This window comes from Curcuma longa, chromosome 18 (assembly GCF_044706935.1).
Source record: "Curcuma longa cultivar G26 ecotype Majalengka, Jawa Barat chromosome 18, ITB_CL_G26_1.1, whole genome shotgun sequence".
Taxonomy (NCBI): Eukaryota; Viridiplantae; Streptophyta; class Magnoliopsida; order Zingiberales; family Zingiberaceae; genus Curcuma; species Curcuma longa.
This window is the reverse complement of record NC_133878.1, coordinates 6,028,230-6,051,638: the sequence shown is the minus strand read 5'-3', so window position 1 is coordinate 6,051,638 and position 23,409 is coordinate 6,028,230. Positions and strand designations below refer to the sequence as shown.

The following is a 23,409-nucleotide window of genomic DNA, read 5'->3' as shown; positions in this document are numbered from 1 at the left end:
GCAACAGCCCCACACGTGAGGTCGCCTCACGCTACCGCAAGCAACCTTAAAAATAATACCATCCCCAACTAGTCATCCCCATGGACTAGGAAGGCAAAGCAACCTTAAAAATAATACATCCATAAGAATTAAGAAGAGGAACCTTTTCATATGCCAAATAATGCATTCCTTACAAGCACAAAATTTTCATAGGTTGAATCATATTTTCTTCGCTGGCTTAGTTTCAACTAGTGTTGGAAGCTTGAAAGAATGAGTTCAGAACACAAGAAAATATGAACACTACTTCCTTCTTTTAGCCAATTGGATACAGGGTGAACCACAATATGTACTTTAATTACTGTTATGGATATATGATGGAATACTCGAGCAGATCCTAAGACTGTTACGAGAATTATAGAATATACAAAATCTCTTCATTTCTTTTTGTCTCCCTCTCAGGAACCTGGTGCTGGATTTGAAGCAGTTCGCGGTTTAGATTTCTTCAAACTTTCTTCATGTGCTTGTGCATGTACAAAGTATTCAAAACGAAAAGGTGGAGCATCTTTGTTCACGCTTGTTACTGCAAGATCTTGAAGCAATTACTTGTAAGAAGTTGCTCTCTTATTTTTTTCCTCAATGCTTGCCAGATATATATATATGCAGCCTGAGCCTAATAGTAAAAACTTGAATCCTTGTGAAGAGCTGCATCCTTACAAAACACTGATCGCACCTCCATAATGGATCTGGGAGGCTCCAAATCCTTCTCTTGAAGAGCATTGCCAAGTAATTGTTGCATCTGAGATGCAAACGTATCATCCAGAACCTGCACAACCAAACCATTATGATAAAAATTCAAGAAAAAACGATGTTAGTTATGAAGTTGAAATTTAGAACCATGTTACTTACTGCAATTGTTACTCGTGCACCTTTATACAATGCCCTATTTTCCTTTCGGTTCTCCAGGAATTTGAGAACATCCTGTGTGCCAGAGAGCATAGTTACAATTACCGATCAATAGGCATAATCCAAACAAATGGGTTTCATAAAGTCTTACCTGGCCCATCCTATCCCAAAAGCCTCGGCACACTGCTACGAAAACTTGCGCCTCAAGTACTTTATGGAGCTCATTAATAGTTTGAATCAGAAGATCCCTCAATGGTTGCATTCTACTACGGATATCTGATTCCATTGCAGCATCTTTGGAGTCTTGAATGATCTTCTTGAGTTTTGTGGTGCTTTGCACTCGAGTCTGAACATACCAAATATGAAACATAAACAGAGACAAGGTTTTTGTTTCAGAATAGGAGAACAAAAGGCAATGATAATGGTCAGAAAGACATTACCAAATATTTTTATAAAGAAATAGAATTCCTAGATTTCACCAAGATAGAGAGAGGGGAAACTATTGATTCCATTAATCACATACTAAAATTACTATTGATTCCATTAATCACAAACTAAAATTACCACGGTCAAAGAAACGGATCTCTCTGTCAGAGACAAGTGTTTGGAAACACTTTCACAGATGTTCTGCCTTGCATAGTTGATAAACTCTCCAGCCCCATAAACTTTACCAAATGCTTCCAAGCATCAATTTTTTAACAAAGTCAAGTTTTAAATAATGTGCTAACATGATATTATGCAAATTTACAAGGAAATTTGGAAACACTTTCACAGATGTTCTGCCTTACATAGTTGATAAACTCTCCAGCCCCATAAACTTTACCAAATGCTTCCAAGCATCAATTTTTTAACAGAGTCAAATTTTAAATAATGTGCTAACATGATATCATGCAAATTTACAAGTACCAACAACTTGCAATAGTTCATGAAAAATGGGATATAGATAAAAAAGGAAAAAAGGGAAATAAAACTTACATTCTCCAAATGGGATATCGATAAAAAAAAAGGGGAAAAAGGTGATAGAACTTACATTCTCCATGAGTTTTTCTACTACTGCCTGCAGAAAATTCCTAAATTTGGCTCTCAATGTCACAGTTACTTCACTAAGCTGTTCACCAGGCACTGCATTCCCACCATCAGGTATACAAGAACCCCAAGATTTCAACTGCATTTCTATCTTGGGTCGCAAGACTTCAAGTAGTCTTTTCATGGTATTTAACAGAATCCCTAACTGTAGAGTAATGTATAAGCAATCATTCTATAAATCAGAAACTTTTAAGGAAATTTTGAAGCATCTCAGGGGAGCTTACATCATCAGGGACAGCGTATGGGAGGCCTGAATTTCTTTTAGCAAGTTTTTGAACATATTTTAGCCCAAATTTCTTTGGTGTCAAACTGTCCTTCAATGGAGCCAAGACATCAGCATACTGCTTTTCCAAAGCTTCAATAACTGCCTTCTCAATATCTGCAATAGCCTTTGTAATTGTAGAAAACAGGAAGTAAGAACTCAACATAGTTTTCAAACTTGTAGTAATTCAGATTGAGGTAATGTTAAAAATTGAAACTTCGTTGAAACCTACATCTTCAAGAACAAAAGTATACTCCGGCCAGCGGCAGATAATAACATCATACTCAATCAGTGTGTCTTTCAATCGGTCATACATGTCATCCACAAAAGGAGTGGTCATATGCTGTGTGCGAACACCAGACCATTTCACCTGGTAATGAATAAGATGAACAAGTCAACAAATTTTTAAAAAGAACGAGATACACAGTTGTGGGAATCTGCAGGATCAATATAATTCTGATGCAACTAAATGACAACACTTCCTCATTTATATTAGAAAGCATCTATAGCAGGCATTAATTTGTGAGCCACAGCAAACAGTGTTTCAGTCGACACCCATAAAAAAAGCACAGGATATGTTGCAGGTAATCACAACCTATGGAGTACCAAGTTGCAAAGTCAAGTTGGAATACTCATCACTATACCAAGTGCACTACTTTGATAGGGTAGGTGCAAATTCTCCCAATTTCAGTTTACAGTGCCTTCCCTTTGGTTTCCATGAGCAAGTCTAAGTTAGCTTTACATGTAAGGAAACTTTACACTATACATACACAATCAGTCACCCAACCAACTTTGATGTGTACCAAAAATCCACATTGATGCAACAAGGATTCTGTGGGAAAAAGAAACTACTAGAAGATATGCTGGATGTAAATGATTCAATCTCTCCCGGGTGGGCAAGATCACCATTCACTCACATGGCATCGCATCAAACTCGCAATGACACCTTTAAAGTTGCCACCCCCTTTTGAGAGTTTTGCCAAATTTTGCATGGGTATGGCATTCATGCGGAATTTACCTTTCCTCTCCTTAAATTTTTGCCACCCTTAAAGTTTTGACGCCCTTAAAACTTCCAACATAACAAATGGCTCAATGACAATCAAAACTTTACCTTTCCTCTCCTAACAGATACCAACATTTTCCCTTTAAAAGATCAAACATTGACCTTTTTTGAAATTCTTCCCTGCTACTGCAGAGTCATTGACATCAGTCAGTCACTAACTCCATGGATGATTAAAATCTCCTCTTACTCTATTTTGCTAATCCGTTAAACCATTTTATTGTTAGGACAGGTTCAGAGAATCACCCTTGATGGTATAATTTCTCTCAAATCCATTTATAACTTATCTGTTGCAGATGGGCATGCATTCCTTTATTTTCTTCTTCTATCATCTACCAAAGTTGCCCTCAAGGTCTAACATCAATCTTTCTTGGAATTCTTCCCACTTAACAAATGGAATACTTCAAAAATCACCACTCTTTGGCTGTTCTCCTGTTAGAACCATTTGACTTACATGACTGGTCTAGTGGAACACACTTGATTGTCTATTTACTCTCAAATCTTCTTATTATCTGTTATGGAGGATTTTGACAAACTCACATCTGCATTATGTCTCTATCTTTGATAGTTAGACTCTTCCATTTGTCCTCCCATACTCATGTCGACACAACATGGGCATTGGTATGGGATATGAGTCTCACAATTTAAGAGAAGCCAAACTCTTCTTGGGACTTCTCTATGGACATACAAAAAAATTATATTTTAATGGCAAATTTTTGCAGTTCTACCTCCTCAAAAACATAAATAAAAACTAATGATCAACTAAACCCATACAGATCTTTAGAACATTTGGGGAAAAAATCAGAAATCAAGCAGAAAGAGTGAATCTTTAACCTTTCTTTCTTCTACAGTGTTGTGTAGTTTCTCGCACCAACTCCCCAAATGTGTGGTCTTTCACCAAAGAAATTAGAAGATGGGTTGTAGGTTGGCTGGAGCAAGAAGTAAAGATCTGTTGTATAGGAAGATGAAGAGGAAGAAGATACTTTTATTTGATAGGAACAGTGTTTCTTCGTAAGAGAAAGAAGAAATCTCTTATTTAATGCTCTATTAATGATTTTTGATAAATGGGAAAATATTTGATGTGCATTGTATGTGTACCCTCTTTTCAACACATTTGGTATTGACTGTTCAAAGTATAGTAGTACTGACTATTTAACTTGTAGCTGACTTATTTGATTAGTTTTCATAATTATAAAGCTGTAATATAATATGAATGAAAAATATTATGATGAATTATAAGATTTATAACATCCCCACATCTGTGTCCAAAAATTGGACACCTTTATAGCAAGTTCTTGTGTCTTCACTTCGAAAAAATTGCATATCTGATACCTAGATTCATACCCATATTGGAGTTACAACAAATAGATCCCAATCAAAAAGAAGAGAGAGAACACAATGATAAGTGGGCGTCGTTAGGCATTAGAAGAATATATTGAAACCTTAACTCTTAAATGATAAGTCTAATACCATGTGAACTTCAGAGAAATGGAATAATTATAAATATTACACAGGTATATGTATAGAATTTCAAACATAACCCTAAACTTATAGTATTAATGTTGGATTAAACCCACTACACAATACAAATTAAACCTAATACTCTTACAAGTTTCTGTCAATTGCAATATGAAGCAAACCGAAAAAACCATTGCCAAGAATTACTAATATAAGAATTTTTTGATGTAGCACAACCAGTTTAGATATATAGGCATTACACCACAAGTACCGACAAACTAAGAATTATCCACTGACCATGTAACTGTGAGCATGTCGTGTTTTTGTTGCTATGTGCTCTACAAATAATCAAAAGCACAAATAACACAATGCATAATGCAAATGAAATTTAAGATGGACATCTCATAATTTCTTTAACAAGGAAGAAATCAATGCTTTAGGAGCAAGAAAGAAGTAAAGATAGAAAATGTGACAGAAGCTTCAAATGTACTTGGCACCTTATCTAATTTGCAGGACTCAAGTAATGCAAGGCGCTTATCCTGAATCCACAAGATAATATACAAGTGGAATAACTCCTTTGCATCAACACCTCCTTTGACAGGACTAAGTAGAACAAAACAATAAATAATTAAAAGGCATATAGAAGGGAAGAAAGTAAAGAACAACTCGATACTGTTTACCAGATATTCCAGCTTGTTAAGTTTTTCTGGAAATCTGCAGTAGCAATTACAAGATCTGCCACAGGTTGTGAAGGGCCACTAGGTGGGCATGCAACAAGGAATGACCGCAATCTACTAGAGAGCTCAACATTATAAATCGATGCAGATAGATTTGGTAGATCTAGAAAGCTGCAATAAAAAGGTATAGTATCAACATCAATGTAAAGAAAAGCAACAGAAGAGGAAAGGTCCCACAAACATTATATCAAGAGGCATTCATTACAGGAATGTGAGTTAGAAAATCTTCTGAATGCTATTAATTGCCCTTAGATATTAAAACTTTTGAACTGTTAAACTATTCAGATGTCTAGTGAGATCACAAATATACCAATAGGATAAGTTCTTAATAGCATAGTCTTTGAAATTATTGTACAACATTTAAAATTTTAAAAGAAAAATCCTGTCTCTTATTTTATTTTCTAATTATTCATTTACTTGATTCTCTCTCTTGAATTTATATAAATAGAGTTATGCCCAAACAAGTTGAGCTTTGGGGGTTATGATAGCCCAGTCAAATCATAGCAGAAAGAACACTATTACTCAAATAAAAATTTGGTAAGACTGAAACTTATACTAGTATCATTTTTGATTTCCTGAAATGTTAACATTTCCTGCAAGTAAACAACTTTTTTTGCTGTTTGTTGGGTACACACCAGAACTTCATGAGACTTCCTCAAATTCCATTTTCTTGGTACTTTTTTCATAAAACCAAAAGGAATTCATCTCTCCTCATTTGTGTTCAAAAATCAATAAAAAGAAACCAATTTTCTCTTTATTACTAGTAGCCTGGTTGAACTTGATAATTTTAAGTATTTATACTGGAGAAGAAACCTCAGTAGCCAGTTGAGTTTGTATGTAAAACATATATTGACAAAACAAACACGAGTATAAAACTCAGTTTGATGAATGAGGCAAAAATCCATATCTGGGGAAGCTTAGGAAGTGGATATGTATGGAGCATGGGAATTGGATGAAGAGAGATTTTGGAAGGACTTCTGGCTAAATAGAGCAGGGGCACTGGAGAATATTGCAGAATACCTGACGGGAGATGAATGGAATGTAGGGGATTTAGTGAATGATGATGGGCATAGTAATGGGAGGTGTTTCAGGCTGTGCTACCAAGGTTCTTACAGAGATTGCTGCAAACAAAACTAGGAATGGCCCTGAAAAGGAGGATATGAGATATGAATCTACTCATCAAAAAGAAGATACAGCACACAAGAAGCATAAAATTTTACTTGTCAAAAGGAAGGATCCAAGAGGGGAAGAGCAAATCCAGAAGAAAATATGGAGATAGGAAGGGCCAAAAGGAATATTACTTCCTAGGGAAAGTGACAAAACAAAGGTCTACTGGCCAACTCCGAAAGATGTAGGAAATACATGAGCATCCAGGCAAGCTATCCAAGGTGCCCTGAGCTGGAGGAAATCATAACGCATGGAAAAAGTGACTTGAGCTGCAAGGACAATATGGATCGAACTAACTGGGAGACAGCAGGAAGAATTATTTGAGAAGGAGAGCATTAACGAGTGGATAGAGAAAAACGTATCCAGGAAAGTAAAAAGAATTCTGCTGGTGGAATGAAGTACTCTGTTTGGAACAACATGCTGGAATTTATGGTACAGAGAAACAAGAGAATTCTAGAGAATAACTTTCAAGATCTGAACCATCCATGCAATCACAAAAGCAGAATGGCACTGGATATCGGCAAGTAGAGATACATGGTTATGATACAAAGGTGGAAATGGTGAACAATGAGTGAAATACTAAACATGAGCATACCTGGAAACTGAAAGTTGATGCAGTACCAGATCCACTCTATGGAACTACAGGGGGGCTGAATCTGAATTTCCTCAAGTCAACCTTCACAGCAGAGATGGACATTTATAGGATTGGAGAAGGTGAGGAAATGAGGGCAATCAAAGTGAGGGCTGAGTTGGGGTGTTAAAAATGAACCTGACCCACCAACCCGACCCGAGTCGACCCGAAAAATATCAGATTAGGGTTGGGAGTTTTAGGATTCAGGTTGCGGGTTTTGCAGTTGAATTGAGTTCGGGTTGGGTTCGAGTTGACCCAAGTTGACCTGGATTGACCTGCATTTAGGGTTTAAGGATTTTTTTGGGGTTAAATCAAATTTTATTTTGAAAATTAAGATGTTTCATGTACATCAATAACAGAATGTTAGTATAACAATAATGAAGTATTAAGATAAAAGTGAAGAATTATCAGGGAAAATAGTAAAAAAAAAAAGATTTTTTTTCCGGATCAGTCAGGTTATTCGGGTTATACAAGTATGGGTTTCAGATTTTTGGGTTGAGTTCAAGTTCGGGTTTGGGTTGAGATTTTTTTATAATATTTTTGCTTTGATCCAACCCGGTCCGAACCTACCCGACCCATCCGAATTAACACCCTAGGACTGAGACTGATAGAATAGAAGGCAAAATGCACATTGGTTGGCTAAGGAAGCATAGAGTGCAAAATGCAGGGATACAAAAGTCCAGGAGCTGATACCAGAGTGGAGACAATTTTTAGGAGAAGTAAGAGGAGACATGTAATCATTTGATATTTAATAAATATAGGTATGAGGGCCTTTCTTTTGACCAAAAAAAAGACATGAGTGAATTTTTGTTACAAGTGTTTTACATGATCTATAGTGGGTGTTGTATGTTAAACTACAAGATCATCTAAAATTTTGCCAAATATGAGTACAAGAAAGGGAAAGATAGCCACCTTGGAAGCACATGCTGTTTATGGATTTCAATATCAGTAAAAATTTCACTCTGTATGTTGAAGCATAGTGTCCTCATTTTCTGGTAAGCATTAGCAAAACCAACAACATCCATCCTATTTGTTTCACTGTTTGCTAAATATTCATCAGTTTCGAGCAAGTGTCTTCTTGAGCGCTTCTTAGCAGCAGTCTAGAAATAACAATGCAATACCATTATAAGTAATATAACTGTAGTATTAACTGGAAATTATATCACAAACCTGAAAATAACTGCATAGCTTAAGCTGAGCCTCTGGAGTCAGGATATCATGAAGAAGACTGAATAGCTTCATTGCAGGGATCAATGCAGGTGCAGGAGATCCAGTGGCATGTCGAAAAAATTCTGACATTCCAGATGTTAAGGATTCATCAAGGGACTTGTAATTCTCAAATACAATGGCAAGAATTTGCTCAATCTGGTCCTCAATTTCACCTAGAATACGATTCTGACAGTCCAAAGATAGTCAAGTTAGGAAACATAATTGGCAATGATCAATTGCTCAGAAAACTACTGATCAGAAAAGAAGGAAAAGAAAAACATGCCTATCCTACACAGCAAACATTGCCACAAGACCCTAGTTTTAAGTAAACTAATATCCCATTCAAGAATGCATAATATCTGGCAACTACAACCTGTGCCTTTTTAGCTCAGAGACATAAGGTTGAAAACAAAATTGGATATGAATTAATTCTGCTTCAATTGATAAATGTGATGTGAAAGCCATAGCATAACATTCCTCTTATTATTTTGGAGAAATAGAATAAGATCCCATGTTGAAACTTTCATGCTGAAGAGAATTTACCAAAACATTCTTCGAACATGTACGTGTTTGCTAAACACAACTTATACAAAAAGTGTTTACTGTATCTGTATCAGGTTGGAGTCTTTCTTTAACAAGATAGAACATAAATCATTCTGCATTTGGTATTTCCCCTTTTCTGAAGGAAAATTTCCCACGATGGAATTAGAGATGCTGTAATGAGAAAAAATGTAATCTTAAGACCAAAAATACACTTTGCAAAATAAAGGACCTCTTGATGACTTAGTGAATTCTTGTTGCGGCTCTTCAAAATTACAGGTTGCAGCAGATCATGAACCAAAGTGAGACAGTCGGCTGTCGGGGTTGCTACATCCATTACATAAGAAAGATACCTGACAAAATACAACCCAGGTGAAGCACGGTTTGCCGTAAAAGAACCCAAACATGGAATTCTAAATCACAATAATGCCTTCAGCCATTACAAAATTCATGACAATAATCCAACATGAAATAATTCACAAATAATATGAAGTCAAGATGCATAATTTTTCTACAAGAACTTGCTATTCAGTACCTTAATTTTGTGTAAGAATCTGAAATCCCATAGTAGGAGGCAAATTCTGTCAGTAACCATTTCCATGATCCATGCAACAGTAAACTCCTTTGCTGGAAGTGTTGGGCTTTCATTGCAATTTCCAGGACAACATCATATGCAACTGTTTCTGCAACAGAACCACACTGCAAAATACATGTAGCATCCTCACAATTGGTAACTGAAGGAAACAAACCTATGCAAATAAGAATTTCATTGAATTAACTAGTATGCAGAAATGGGGCATCAGAAACCAATTGTTTAACACTCTGCAACCTTTCAGCAAAGCAGACTTAAGCAGTTGGATGAAATTTAAACATCTAGTTCCACAATCTATACAAGCAAATTATCACTGTGCATCTTATTATCTAATAACTGAACATCAGTCTTACTATAAGGACAACCTTCCAATATCTCCCTCGATTTTAAATCATCAAACAAAAGTTTTGTTATTGAAAGGTGTTTTTTTTTGTGCCCTTCTAAATCAAGCAAACAGTTAAAAATGAGGTATTAGAAAGATCATCATTCATCTATTATCTTTTATGTATTGCTACCACCTCTTAATCATCTTCATGTCAGTACATGTTCATTTTTGTTATAAAAGTGAATACATCAAACATAAGGAAGGACCATTTGCACCCGAAGATTTCAGATTGAACCACTTTGTTATTCTTCCTCTTTGTTAAATAAGAGGGATCAGGCAGCATGTCTTTCAATTGGTTTTTTATTTGGCTGAAAGATGCTACTTTTGTATATTAGCTTCCCTGGACGAGATTCCAGGAATCACTACAGTGAGGGGAAAATGGAATCGGCCTGCAATTGTCAATGATGCTGACAATCAATGTCAATATTGCCATTTTAAAACCTTCAAATGGTTCTGTTTCACATCATTCACATGTATCCATCACAAATGTGCGAGATTATTTTCCTCAAAAACACATCTCTTCCTTTGTGTACAAAAAGTTTGTGTCAGCACTCTAGGATATTCAGACTGCTAACCATAGTACTGATGTACAACATGTAGTACTTTAATTGTGTGTTTTGACAAATGGAGTTAAAATCTATAGAACATTATTTCCAAGCCACTGTACTGCCCTTCCCTTGTTTACCCAGCGTAGATGATGAGTGGAATCTAGATCTAACATATATGAAGCTCCTCTCCCACAAGACTGACGGTGCCTTCAATCCCTTATTGGCCAAGGTCACCCTCCATGTTGACTCCTTTGCCCCCACCCCACACCATCATGTCGACTCCTTAGCGCTCTACATCCTTGAGCTCCTCAGTGTCAGCCATGTCATCAATGCTCGCTGAGTCAACTCCTTCACCCCTGTCCGCACCACTGAGATCGCCTTCGTGCTCTCCCACATCAGCACAATGGCAAAGTTAACCACAGCATCACATGCATGCCAATGCAGGGGGTGCAGTGCTCATCGATGCAAGGGGAAGTGGTGCGCACAGTCATCACAGAGGCTGGGGGAAGTAAGGAGGGAGGTATCCAAAATCGTATGGTCAAGCATTGTGGTCAAGGATGAGGCTGGAGTGACGACAGAACACAATATAGGTAAACAGTAGAAGGAATTTACTTCCTTCCCTCTCTTTGCCTTCCTTCGATTTCCCTCACTTTCTTTTCCTTTCTTTTCCCTCAACCAAAAAGTAGGAGTACTTCTACATTCTCCTTTAAGGTTGTCAAAGGCCTCACTCAAACACCTTCACAAATGTGTCTAGTGTTTCTTATGCACCTATATGAGTTCCTCTTACATCTCTATTCCAAGCTCCCAACTGCCCTTGTTCGCTGACTGTTAAAATCATTTAGCTGAAAAACCACATCACTTGTTTGTCAGTCCAAATATCTTAATACAATTATCTTTATTCTTTCCTCACATTGCTAGCAACTTTATGCAATCTTGACAGCAAGGAACTCAGTGAGACCAATAGCTTGAACCATGACAAGCAGCACAAATAAAAAAGTAGGTACTCTCAGTCTCAGTTAGGGTGGACACTATGATCTTAATATGTAAGAAATTTGGTCCGAAGTTAGGTTCAAAGTGAGAATGCAAACACAGAACCACAATCTCTTAAAGTTCCAACGTTCAATTGAATAGATAACTGGAGCAACATAAGGAATATCATTCTTAAAGCAGAAAAGGGCATCAAGACCAGAGAGCCATTGACTATATTCATATATAAGACAGGGAAGAGCTATATTAGATTTTTGACATAGAATTGTAGGCCATAATATCACCCTATTAAGATATTGGTGTAGCACAGAAAAAAAAAATTGTGTTAATAAGCATGTGGCTGATTTAACTCCTGAAGTACTATGTTCAATAGTTGATATGTCAGAAAACATTTTAGAAACTACTCGGGCTAGTTTTGCCTACAAATGCATGAAAAATAAATCCCAGCAAGAGATCCAATAACAATAAAATTGTCAGACGCATAATTTATACAAAAAATAATCAAAGTTCAAAAAGAATCAAGAAGGGACCCAATATCAATGTTGGGCAAGTATCTTAAACCTTGCTGAGCAATATATTTCAGCTTTCTAGTGCATTTTTCTCATATTAGAATGGTTCAGCAATCCAAAAAGCACCAAATTATAATAGTTGCAGAAGTAATCATGATTCATGACTACATAGCATTCAAGAAAGCACCTAAAACATGGTTGGTAATCCATCAGGACAGTTAAAAGGATAATTATAATAGATCTTTTATATTGTTCAGAACCAATAAAAGAATAATAAGCCCTTATACCTTCAAGCCATTGTTTTCATCAGGACTAGTTGTGTAATTTATGTACAACTGTACACGCCCAACAAGTTCATGCTCTGGTTCATGATAGATAGGCCACCATCGAAGTTTATCATTCTGCATGAAATAGAAGGGTCAGTCTGACAATCATGCAGAAGCTGATAAAATGAACATGGGCATAGTTACGTGTACAGGATCATCTGCAATACAGGCCACTTGTGCTACTACTCGACCACAAGATTTGCCTTTGGAATCATAGACATCAATGATCAAATCGTCGCCTAAGCTATCAGGAAAGCTGCACATTGCAGGAAAATACATTAGAACTCCTATTTAATCTTTTAAGATGCAGTAACAATTTGATGTATGTTCTGATCAGTGATATTTCACCAAATATATTTCAAACAGAAAGAGTACATACAAGACGTGTGTGTCACCAGATCCAGGTTGCATCTTGACACAATCATCTTCAGGTGAACTTTTTAGCTTTAACTGACAAGAGTATGTCTCTGAGAAAACCAACATCGATGAGATAATATCACATATTTCACCAATCAACTTATAATTCAAATTTAAAACACAAACCTTGCATTACTTCATATGATGAATTACTACTGCGCAAAGTACTAACACCAATTTTAAGCAGTCCAGACACCTGTTTGATATACTGTGCACTAGCATGCATGTAAGCCAAGCTGTGCCTTGAGAAAGAACTATTTGCTGGTAGATTTGGCATAACTCGAACTTTGCGAACTGATTCCCATCTTGATGAAAGAGTTGATCGCAGATTGGACATGCGGAACCGAAGTGACTCCAGTTTTACAATTGGTTGTCTAAATGATGAAAAACTGCATCCAGAGGGCATATCTAGTGCCATTCTGACCTTGCGGACTACAAAAAAAAGGAACAAACACCATAAGAAGCATTTTCACAAGGAAGATAAAAGTAAATTGATACACATTTAAAATAGCATATGAAGCATAACAACCACACCTTGGACCTTCATCTTGCCTATGATCTTTTTTGGCTTTGGACCAGCACCTTCACAAACAAGCTCCGATGACCTTTTTGCTAGAAGTTCCTCCTCCGATTGTAACAAAACTTGGCGCACACTACACAAATGTGTAGAAAGGAGTATATATTTTGTTCTTTGAGCAAAACAAGCTTATTTAGGTGTTGTAATATTTAGCGTCATTGCAATGATGTGGCAATTGTCTAGGTAGTAGGTAAGATACCTAGGCTTGGTTGTGAAGCATTGTAGGATGTACTCCTGAGTCTTATTGTATCAATCAGTTCAAGTCCCAGAGAGACTGCCACGTTGTTAATTGACTAGAGATGATTTTCAATTGACTACCTATGTCAATCAATTCAGCAATCTGTCAATCGACTGATCAATTGAACATTGGACTGAGGTTCTAGGCAATTTCCAATCAATCAATTGGAGGTGATTTTCAGTTGATTGGCTGTATAGTTGTTGTCTTCCAACTGTTTGAGCCTCCAGCCGACTGAAGGCGATCAAATTGCTTTCTATATAAATTTTAGAAAGACTTAGGGCACTAAGAACTTATTGTTTCCCCTCAAAATTTTATGTGCTTAAGCAAATCAAGTGCTCAAAAGGATCCAAGAGCTTGGATAAAGATTAAATGCTTCAACATCTCAAGCTCTTGGCAATTTGCTATCTCTTGCATTCATTATCGTCTTTAGGGAGAAGTGAGATTTATTTGTGAGTGAAATCCTTAAACATCAAGATTGTGATAGTTAGTAAAACCTCATTGGTTAGGTCAAGGCTTGAGCTTTAGATTGTAGAGGCTTACCCTATTGCCTCTTGTCAAGGGGTGATCATAGTGGAACTCTTTAAAGTGACATATTGTATACATCATAGATCATGGAGTATGAGCGCATCTTTGAGCCATATAATATCTTTGTTTAGCATTGTGTTTATTTTCCTTCATTTCCGCCACGTATACACCTAACACAACCAAGCAATCAAACAGGGGCACACAAGCACTGTTAGAATATTTAGGGATATTAGCCTATAAAATATATATATATATATATATATATGAAATAGGTCTCCTAGAATAGGTCCCTAAACCGGTATATAAATAGGGTCTTTTTTCTTGTAATAAAATAAGATCTTTCTTGTATTATTTTATATGGTATCAGAGCGAGGTTAGGTTTAGGTTTTTTTTCTCCCTCCGCCGCCATGCGTTGCGACGAGCCGTCTCCTCTGTGCTGCTTAGATCATCCAGAGTTCTGTCGCTCCTTCAGCTTCCACTTCACAGTTGTCACCTGATCCGACCCCACTGCCTTCCTATGATGACTTTCTGAAATAATATAAGGATCGACAAGCTTCTAATTCCCATGCTGCCGTTGCACACGCTAGTAATTCCTTTACTGGCATATCTCGCTCTTCGGGTCCTTGGGTTCTTGATTCCGAGACCACTGATCATATTACTGGTAATAGATCTCTTTTTTCTTCTATCTCTACTTCTGGTTATTTACCCTTTATCACCATAGCGAATGGTTCTCAAACTCGGTCACAGGGTGTTGGTATTGTTCATCCTTCTCCGTCTCTTTCTATTCATAATGTTCTTTATGTTCCCGAAACTCCCTTTAATTTATTATCAATTAGTCAGCTTACTCGGTTTCTTGATTATGTCATCTCGTTTACTAAAACTTCTATTTCCTTACAGGACCGGAGTACGGAGAGGATGATTGGCTTCGGATGTCAGTCTCATGGCTTATATCGGCTTCACTAGCCCTCTCTTGTTGGTTCGGCTACAGTGTCTCCACTTCTTATTCATACTCAGTTAGGACATCCTGATCTTGATAAGTTGAAACAATTATATCCTAGTTTTTTCTCACTTAGAGTCTTTGTCTTGTGAGTAATGTCAATTAGGAAAACATGTTCGTAGTTCTTTTTCTCCTCGCACTGTGAGTCGGGCTACTTCTCCCTTTGCTTTGGTTCATTCCAATATTTGGGGTCCGAGTCGTATTTCTTCTACATTGGGGTTACGATATTTTATTACCTTTATAGACAATTTCTCCCGTTGTACTTGGTTATATCTGATGAAGGATCATTCAGAATGATTTTCTATTTTTCAATCTTTTTTCCATGAAATTAAAACACAATTTGGTAGTTCTTTTTTAATCTTGCAGAGTAATAATACATGTGAGTATCCATCTACTCCGTTTCAGACCTTCTTGGCGTTTTATGGTGTGTTGCATCGGACGTCTTGTCCTCATACCCTCCACCAGAATGGAGTTGCCGAACGCAAAAATCGTCATCTTCTTGAGACCACCAAGACTCTTCTTCTCCACTCTCATATTCCTCATCGGTTTTGGAGTGACGCTGTACTTACTGCGTGCTATCTCATCAATCACATGTCCTTCTCCGCTCTGCAAGGTCAAATACCTCATCATGTACTTTTTCCTCATCAGTTTCTTCATCCTTTACCACCTAAGATCTTTGGTTCTATATGTTTTAATCATACTCTCGATCCTAGTATTGACAAACTCTCTCCCCGATCTCATAAATGTGTCTTCCTAAGGTACCTACGGTCTCAGAAAGGGTACAAGTGTTATTCCCCTATTCTCCGTTGGTACTTCATCTCTGCTGATGTCACGTTCTTTAATTCAATCCCATTTTTTAAGTCTAATGAATCTCCGTCCGATTTATCTTCTTCTACGCCTGCACCAATGGCTATCTTTTATCCTCCGGAAGAGTCTCTGTCACCTCCGGCTCCATCTCCTCCATTGCAGGTTTATCAGCGTCGTCCTTGTCCTGCTTTGTCGCCACCCAACACTAACACTGCCATGGACACATCTTTGGAGCCGAGTCTTTCACCTCTTCCTCCAGTCCCATCTTCTGAATCTGAAATCCTCATTGCACTTCGTATGTCCATCCCTCTCTCTCATTATGTTTCCTTGAGTTATCATCGTCTTTCTCCTTCCTATTATTCTTGTCTTTCCTCTTTGTCGTCTATTTCTCTTCCGAAAACTGCAGGTGATGTCTTTGCCCATCCAGGATGGAAGCAGACTATGCTCGACGAAATGTGTGCCTTACAGAGCAGTGGGACTTGGGACCTCATTCCTCTACCACTAGGGAAGTCAGTTGTCGGTTGTTGATGGGTATATACGGTAAAGGTTAGTCCAGACGAAAAGGTTAACCAGCTTAAGGCTCGCCTCATTGCTAAAGGATATACTCAGATCTTCGGATTGGATTATGGGGATACTTTTTCTTATGTTGTCAAGCTGTCCTCTGTGCACTTATTCCTATCCATTGCTGCGATTCGACATTGACCTTTTTATCAGTTGGACATCAAAAATATTTTCTTACATGGTGAACTGCTCGAGGAAGTCTACATGAAGCAACCTTCGTGTTTTGTTACTCAGGGGGAGTCTTGTGGTCTTGTATGTGGTCTGCGGAAATCTTTATATGACCTCAAACAATCATCCAAAGTATGGTTTGGTAGATTTAGTACTATAATTCAACAGTTTGACATGACTCGGAGCGAGGCTGACTATTCTGTCTTTTATCGCCACTCATCTATTGGTTGCATCTACTTAATGGTTTATGTTGATGATGTTGTTATCACAGGTAGTGATCATCCCGAGATTTTACAAGTGTAACAGCATCTTTTCAAACATTTCCAGACAAAGGATCTCGACAAACTCAAATATTTCTTGGGGATAGAAGTAGCACAGTCCAAAGATGGGATTATCATATCCCAAAGAAAGTATGCAATGGATATTCTAGCTCCTGCCAAATCAGGAGGAGCCTCTTCTAGATCCTGAACAATACAGACGATTAGTAGGGAGACAAAACTACCTTACTGTTTCTCGTCCGGATATCTCATTTGTAGTAAGTGTAGTAAGTCAGTTTCTCAACTCTCCATGCAAGGAACATTGGGATGTTGTGACTCACATTATCCGATATATCAGAAACGCTCCAAGAAAGGATCTTTTGTACGAAGACAAAGAACATACTCGAGTTGTAGGGTATTCTGATGCAGATTGGGCAGAATCTCCCGTTGATAGAAGATCTACTTCTGGGTTTTGTATATTTGTCGGAGATAACCTTTTTCTTGGAAGAGCAAAAAGCAGAATGTTGTGGCAAGATCCAGTGCAGAGGCAGAGTATCGAGCTATGGCTATAGCCAGTCAAGAACTTATATGGCTTAAATAGTTGCTTCAAGAGCTAAGATTTGAAAAGGTTACACAAATGTCACTTATATGTGACAACTTAGCCGCCATGCATATCGCCTCGAATCTAATTTTTCATGAGAGAACAAAGCATATTGAAGTCGACTATCACTTTATCAGAGAGTCATATTTGGTGAAACATTCACTGGTTTTGTTAACTCACATGATCAACTAGCAGATATATTCACCAAGTCACTGAGAGGTCCTCGAATTAACTGCATATGTAACAAGCTAGGTGCATATGATTTATATTCTCCAGCTTGAGGGGGAGTGTTAGAATATTTAGGGATATTAGCCTATATATATATATATATATATATATATAGGAATAGGTCTCCTAGAATAGATCCCTAAACCGGTATATAAATAGGGTCTTGTTTTTTGTAATAAGATAAGATCTTTCTTGTTTGGCATTGTGTTTATTTTCCTTCATTTCCGCCACATATACACCAAACACGACCAACCAATCAAACAGGGGCAAACAAGCACTATTAATTAATGCTACTGTTTGTGCTTTGTACAAGAATCGAACAAGTTTGTGTGTCATCTATTCAACCCCCTCTAGCTAAACCATACAACTGGTTGATTCACTATGGAAACAAATTCAAGTTTCTTAGTGCTAAAGGATTAAGATTTATCCCAAAATCTGCCAAATGTATGGAAGCAATTTCAATATGTGTCTTCCTACGTTAGGCTTTTTCCACCAAATGTCATTATACAATTCAAAAAACACCATTTTATATTGTTTAGAGAGTTGCATCCATCTATTATAACAAGAGTCCTATCAGAGGAATTCTCGTTAAGGTTTCCAGAAGTCATTCTCATGAGTTTTGAAGGAAAATACTTTTGTTTAATGAGTTTTCTCAGTTTTGTCAGTGCCTAAGTTAAGAAGTGGTTTAGGTCCCATCAGGCAACAATGATTCTGACTATAACTGTTGAAATAGACATGCAATGGATGAGATGACTAATCCTTAATTAGAATATTGATTTGAGTATGATGATGAGCTTGGTTGCTCTCTCTTCTCTCTCATTTTCCTGTTTCCTGTTGGCTTGTTCTACAAAATGCAAATTACTTCTAACTAGTAAATGCCCTCTCTTGTCCAATCCTAAACTAGCATCTTCCATAAAAGCTACCTTGTTGTGCAATTGCCTTACCCTTATAACAAGTTCCACTAACAATGTAACCATGATTAAAGATATGATTTCGCAAAGAATTAAATCTGATACATGCCAATATCCTTCACAATCCATCAAGATACACATGGTGAAAAATGTTCAATCCATAATTTGTACATCACTACAATATCCAATTAAATATTCTGAAGGGAGTGGAGAAAATAAGATTTCTTAACAAAGAAAATCTGAAATAATTCATTATCATTCAAAATTTATCAAGCTCACATAGTGAAAGAAAAAAAAAAAAAGCTCCACGCATATTAACTGATTGTCCAAGAAACCAGAACTTCCTTTAAGAACCTTTTGCATAATAAGAAAAGACTAGCTTCAGATAACCAAAAATTGTAGGACTCACCAAAATGCATCTCGTAGAAGAGCACATTCATTGTCCAAGAAAATGGGAGCTTCCATGCAACCTCTAGCCCATGAGTGAAGGCATAGCCGCACACAAGCATCATAAGCAATTACAGAAAACCAGGGACCTTGAGCACTAGCATCATTTTTGAGGTGGTCAAACAATCATCCAAGAATTCAATTTTTATGCATTATCGATTTAAATAAATTGTTAGACATGCAAAAAAAAATCATTAAATCTGAAACACTGAAAATATCAATAGCAATAGTATTGAAACAGATATACCTTGCATGAAAAGTTGGAAGACGAGCTGGCAATAAACTAGAGGATCTAGCAGCTTCAGTATTTTGACAGCTCCTTTGTGGTAAGCTGGTTATTGGGATACATAATATAGATAGCAAATTAGACATGCTTTCATATGAAAAAACATTTCAACAGTAAGGATAATTTAACCTGGTAGTTGTTTCAGACTGATTGGTTCTAGCATTGGCAGGGAGCATTGAGTCTTTCATTAAAATTGAGCCATTTGATGTAGCAGGAGATCTCACACCAGCAATATGCTCTGAAGCATCATCAGCTATAACCTTGTCATAGCCATGAATAGGAGGAGCACTTGGATAGTCTGAAAGACCACCCTGCATGCATTACATTGACAACAGAATCAATCCAAGTCAGCTGTTGTGCACAATGCATGCAATAGATGACAAAGGAAAAACAAACAACTTCATAATGTGTAGGGCTTTGAACCTAAATTGTCATCTGAGGCAAGAATGAGAACCAAATATGATATAAACAACTAGAAGAGTATAGGTCAATAACCGCATATAAAATGGTATTTGTTAGCTTAAACATAACCAATAATGACATATAAATTGGTACTAATTATCTCAAACATAACCAAGAATGACATGCCGGAGATGCAACTTTGAGAAAGGAAAGTTCAATATGGACATTTTTTAACAGAATAGCATTCAATATCTCTGATGGTTCACAGGAGGAAAGACAAAAGCTTTTGAAAGATCCATACAGAGTCACTTCAAACCAATCAATTGATAAAGAAGGGTGACAATCAACAAAAAGGGCATAGAAGGGCATACAGTTCAAGGAGTGTAGACACTAGAAATGAAGTATAGAGAACTTATGTATTGCACATTTATTTGTGACTTTCCAGATTATTCTTATAATCAAGAAAAGAAACAATAGTATCCGATTAAAATGAAGTACCCAAATCAAAGAACATTAATTGGACAAAATAGCAAAAAAGAGACAGATGTCAGGCTAGAGGCATTTTTTTACTTTGTACAACTTAGAGAAGTCTAATTTCCAGATATTGGAGTGACTTACCATAAAATAACATGTCACTTGGTCATCTCTGGAATAAAGATCACAGATGATGTTAAGTGGAAATGAAATTAAGGTTCAAGAGTTCAAATTTTACCAAGATCATTTAGTCTTATAGAGGTATAAGAACTTCTAACATCATACCTGATTTTGCAACTTGTAGTAAATTTTGGTGACCATTTTGCGTAGTGTATTTATTTAATGTTTGGTTAGGTTGGATTTTATTTGCAATAAAATTTTGGATATATTTTATTAAGTATGATATAGCATAATGGCAAATTAGATAATCCATTTTACTATACCTTTATCAAGAAATCAAGGGAGTCGATTGAGGACAATGTCACTGGTTCTAATATCAAAACTGAAAGAAATAATAATAATGATAGTAGTAGCACTAAGAACCAAACTGAAACCTTTTCTGCAGGATCCTCCACAAATGGAATATGTTGTGAATAGCCATTTGAATGATAAACAGTCTGTGGGCCCGGATCAAGCTTATCAGAAGGCGCACTAACCCCTTCCATAGAGGGAACATTGAGAGTGAAGCTAAATTTTGAATGAACACCACCTTTAGCAGCATTTTCATTTCCAATTGATCTCGGGGGCACATTGCGTGAATAGTTTCCAGAAGCATATCCACCTCTCAACGGCGCAGTACAACCATCATTCCTTTCTACCTGACTGGAAAATTCTAAGCTCTGACCAGAGTCTGAAAATCCGTCCTCCTCATCCACCTCTATCATGTACTCTGACTGAGCCGTCTTCCTCATCTGCTGTGGCTGCTTCCTTGTGGTGTCAACTGAAGAGCTGACGTCTGAGTACCCATCACTAGAATAGTAATTCTGTGTAGAGCCAGGACCTGTATGCCTGTGGCCAAAGGCAGCTGGTCGGAATGTTCCATTAGGGACTCTCCTACCAGAGACCTCATCAACGGGGGATGAATCAAAAGAATGGCGTATCTCATAGATCTCCTCTTCAGTATCGGAGGTTTCATCCATGTCAGAACCAGACTGGCTATCTTGCCCAGTCGGGATGGCATGAGACATAGAAATGCTGCCGGGCGGAAGGTGGCCACTTCGGAATTTCTCCGGCGGGGGTATGCCAAGCCCTCTTCCACCGTCTCGCAGGTTGACGAGGGGCTCCATCCGGGGATGCACGCTTGTCGCCGAAGGATGGCCCTGCAAGAACCATCTGAGTAAGAAAAAAATCTACGCATGGTGAGGAGAATCACAAGGAAAGAAAGATCATTGGGAATGCAAACCTCGCGAAGCCACCGGAAAGCGTGGGGGTCAATCTCTTTTGTAAACATGGCCACCACGGCCGGCGATTACTAACTGAAAAGCTCGCCTCACCTGCACAAACAAACAAATCTTGAGAGAACAAAGCGTGCAAAGAACCAAATCAGTCGGTACCGAGGACACCCAAGAAAATTTCAAACATTTGTCCATAAAAATCAAAAATTTAGGAAGATAACACGGTCTTTTGCCAAGAACAAACCAAAAAAAATTCAAGAAACAGCAGAATGCATGGGAGAGAAACGGCACCGAGCAGCCGAAGCGGCAAAGCTTGAGATCGCCAACCACATAAAGAAGAAACCTCGCCGAATGCGATCAAAATCAACCGAGGATTCGGAATGCGGAGCGACGGAGAAATAGGGCAGTCCGAACGAAGAAGACGAAGAGAAGGAATCGAGCGCAGTGTATCTTCTGATTTTTCTGCCGTTATTTTTCTTTTTACCAATTCGATTTTTCGAATTAAAAAAAAACGCTCCACGTTCAGTGGGCCCCAATGTCTTCGCCAGTAATCCAAGTGGGTATTCAGGGGGAGACGGCGGTAATAATTTATGGATGACCTATCTGTACCTGTGCCATGGTTGGTAACTGAGTGGGTCCCATCCTGGTCTGTTCACAGTTGAAGGTAGGTTAACAATGGGGTAGCGTCGAAAAGTAGTAGGGATCTCATGCTTTCGGCGGCGGCAGTGTGAGATTTTGAAATCGGACCGTTGATCCGCTATTTCCGTGGACGCGTGGGAGCGGATGACAGGGATTGCAAGGGCAATCTTTGGAATGGAGAGTGGAGCGAATCCGCCGCGCACGTGGTCGGGTAGTTCGGCGTCCACCGCACACGTCCTCCACTTCCTCCCCCCAGCTTTCGAATTTCTCTTTTGAATGACGAAATTGCCCATATTCTTTACCATAATCACGAGATTGCCATTAAAAGATTTAGTATCATACATTCATAATTCGTCTAGATTTAAAATTATTTATTTTTCAGGAGCAATATGTTTTATTTAAAATTATTTATTTTTCAGCAGAATGTTTTAAAGTTATGAAGTGCTTAGTGGTTAAGCTAATTCATTGACTTTGAATTAATTAACTTAATCACCTCGAAATTAGTAGATGAACATGCATTTGGATGATTGTTTACTCTTATCACAGGGAAATGGACAAGCTTTGTAATTAGTAAAAAAATTGGATTTTTATGTCAAATTACCTGAATTTGTAGGGCTTTAAATGAATTTAATGCTCTTCTTATTAAGTTTCCAAGTTTATTTATGTTTGTTCCTCAATTAATTAAGTTTGAATAATTTATTAATATAATGAATAATATATTTATATTTATATTTAATTTATTAATAGTCATTAATAAAATTTATGAATTATTCATAAATAATATTCAAGGATAAAATTTATGAACCATTTTTTAAGTCTAAATATGTAAATAAATAAAAAAAAATTAAATAAATAAATAAATTTATAATATCAAATTCATAAATCAATTAATGAGGGACTGATCTTTTTAAATGAATTTAACGCTGTTCTTATTAAGTTTTCAAGTTTATTTATGTTTGTTCCTCAATTAATTAAGTTTGAATAATTTATTAAATTTAATGAATAATATATTTATATTTATTAATATTCATTAATAAAATTAATGAATTAAATTATTCAGGATAAAATTTATGAATCTTTTTTAAAAATCTAAATATGTAA

At 37.1% G+C, this 23,409-nt stretch overlaps 1 protein-coding gene across 1 annotated transcript; it reads right to left on the bottom strand.

Moving 5' to 3' along the window:
- Positions 1 to 208: 208 nt before the first annotated feature.
- Positions 209 to 21,764, bottom strand: LOC141812193 (uncharacterized). Its single transcript, XM_074700226.1, has 22 exons — positions 21,678 to 21,764; positions 20,830 to 21,594; positions 19,529 to 19,710; positions 19,361 to 19,444; positions 19,076 to 19,210; positions 13,331 to 13,449; positions 12,923 to 13,228; positions 12,759 to 12,846; positions 12,530 to 12,635; positions 12,341 to 12,454; positions 9,568 to 9,731; positions 9,265 to 9,385; positions 8,454 to 8,678; positions 8,196 to 8,383; positions 5,429 to 5,596; positions 5,246 to 5,351; positions 2,463 to 2,600; positions 2,193 to 2,357; positions 1,913 to 2,113; positions 1,034 to 1,228; positions 886 to 957; positions 209 to 802 (listed from the first exon to the last, which is right to left on the bottom strand). The coding sequence occupies exons 1-22, from the start codon at positions 21,723 to 21,725 to the stop codon at positions 650 to 652; spliced, it is 3,843 nt and encodes a 1,280-aa protein (XP_074556327.1). The 5' UTR covers positions 21,726 to 21,764; the 3' UTR covers positions 209 to 649.
- Positions 21,765 to 23,409: the final 1,645 nt, after the last annotated feature.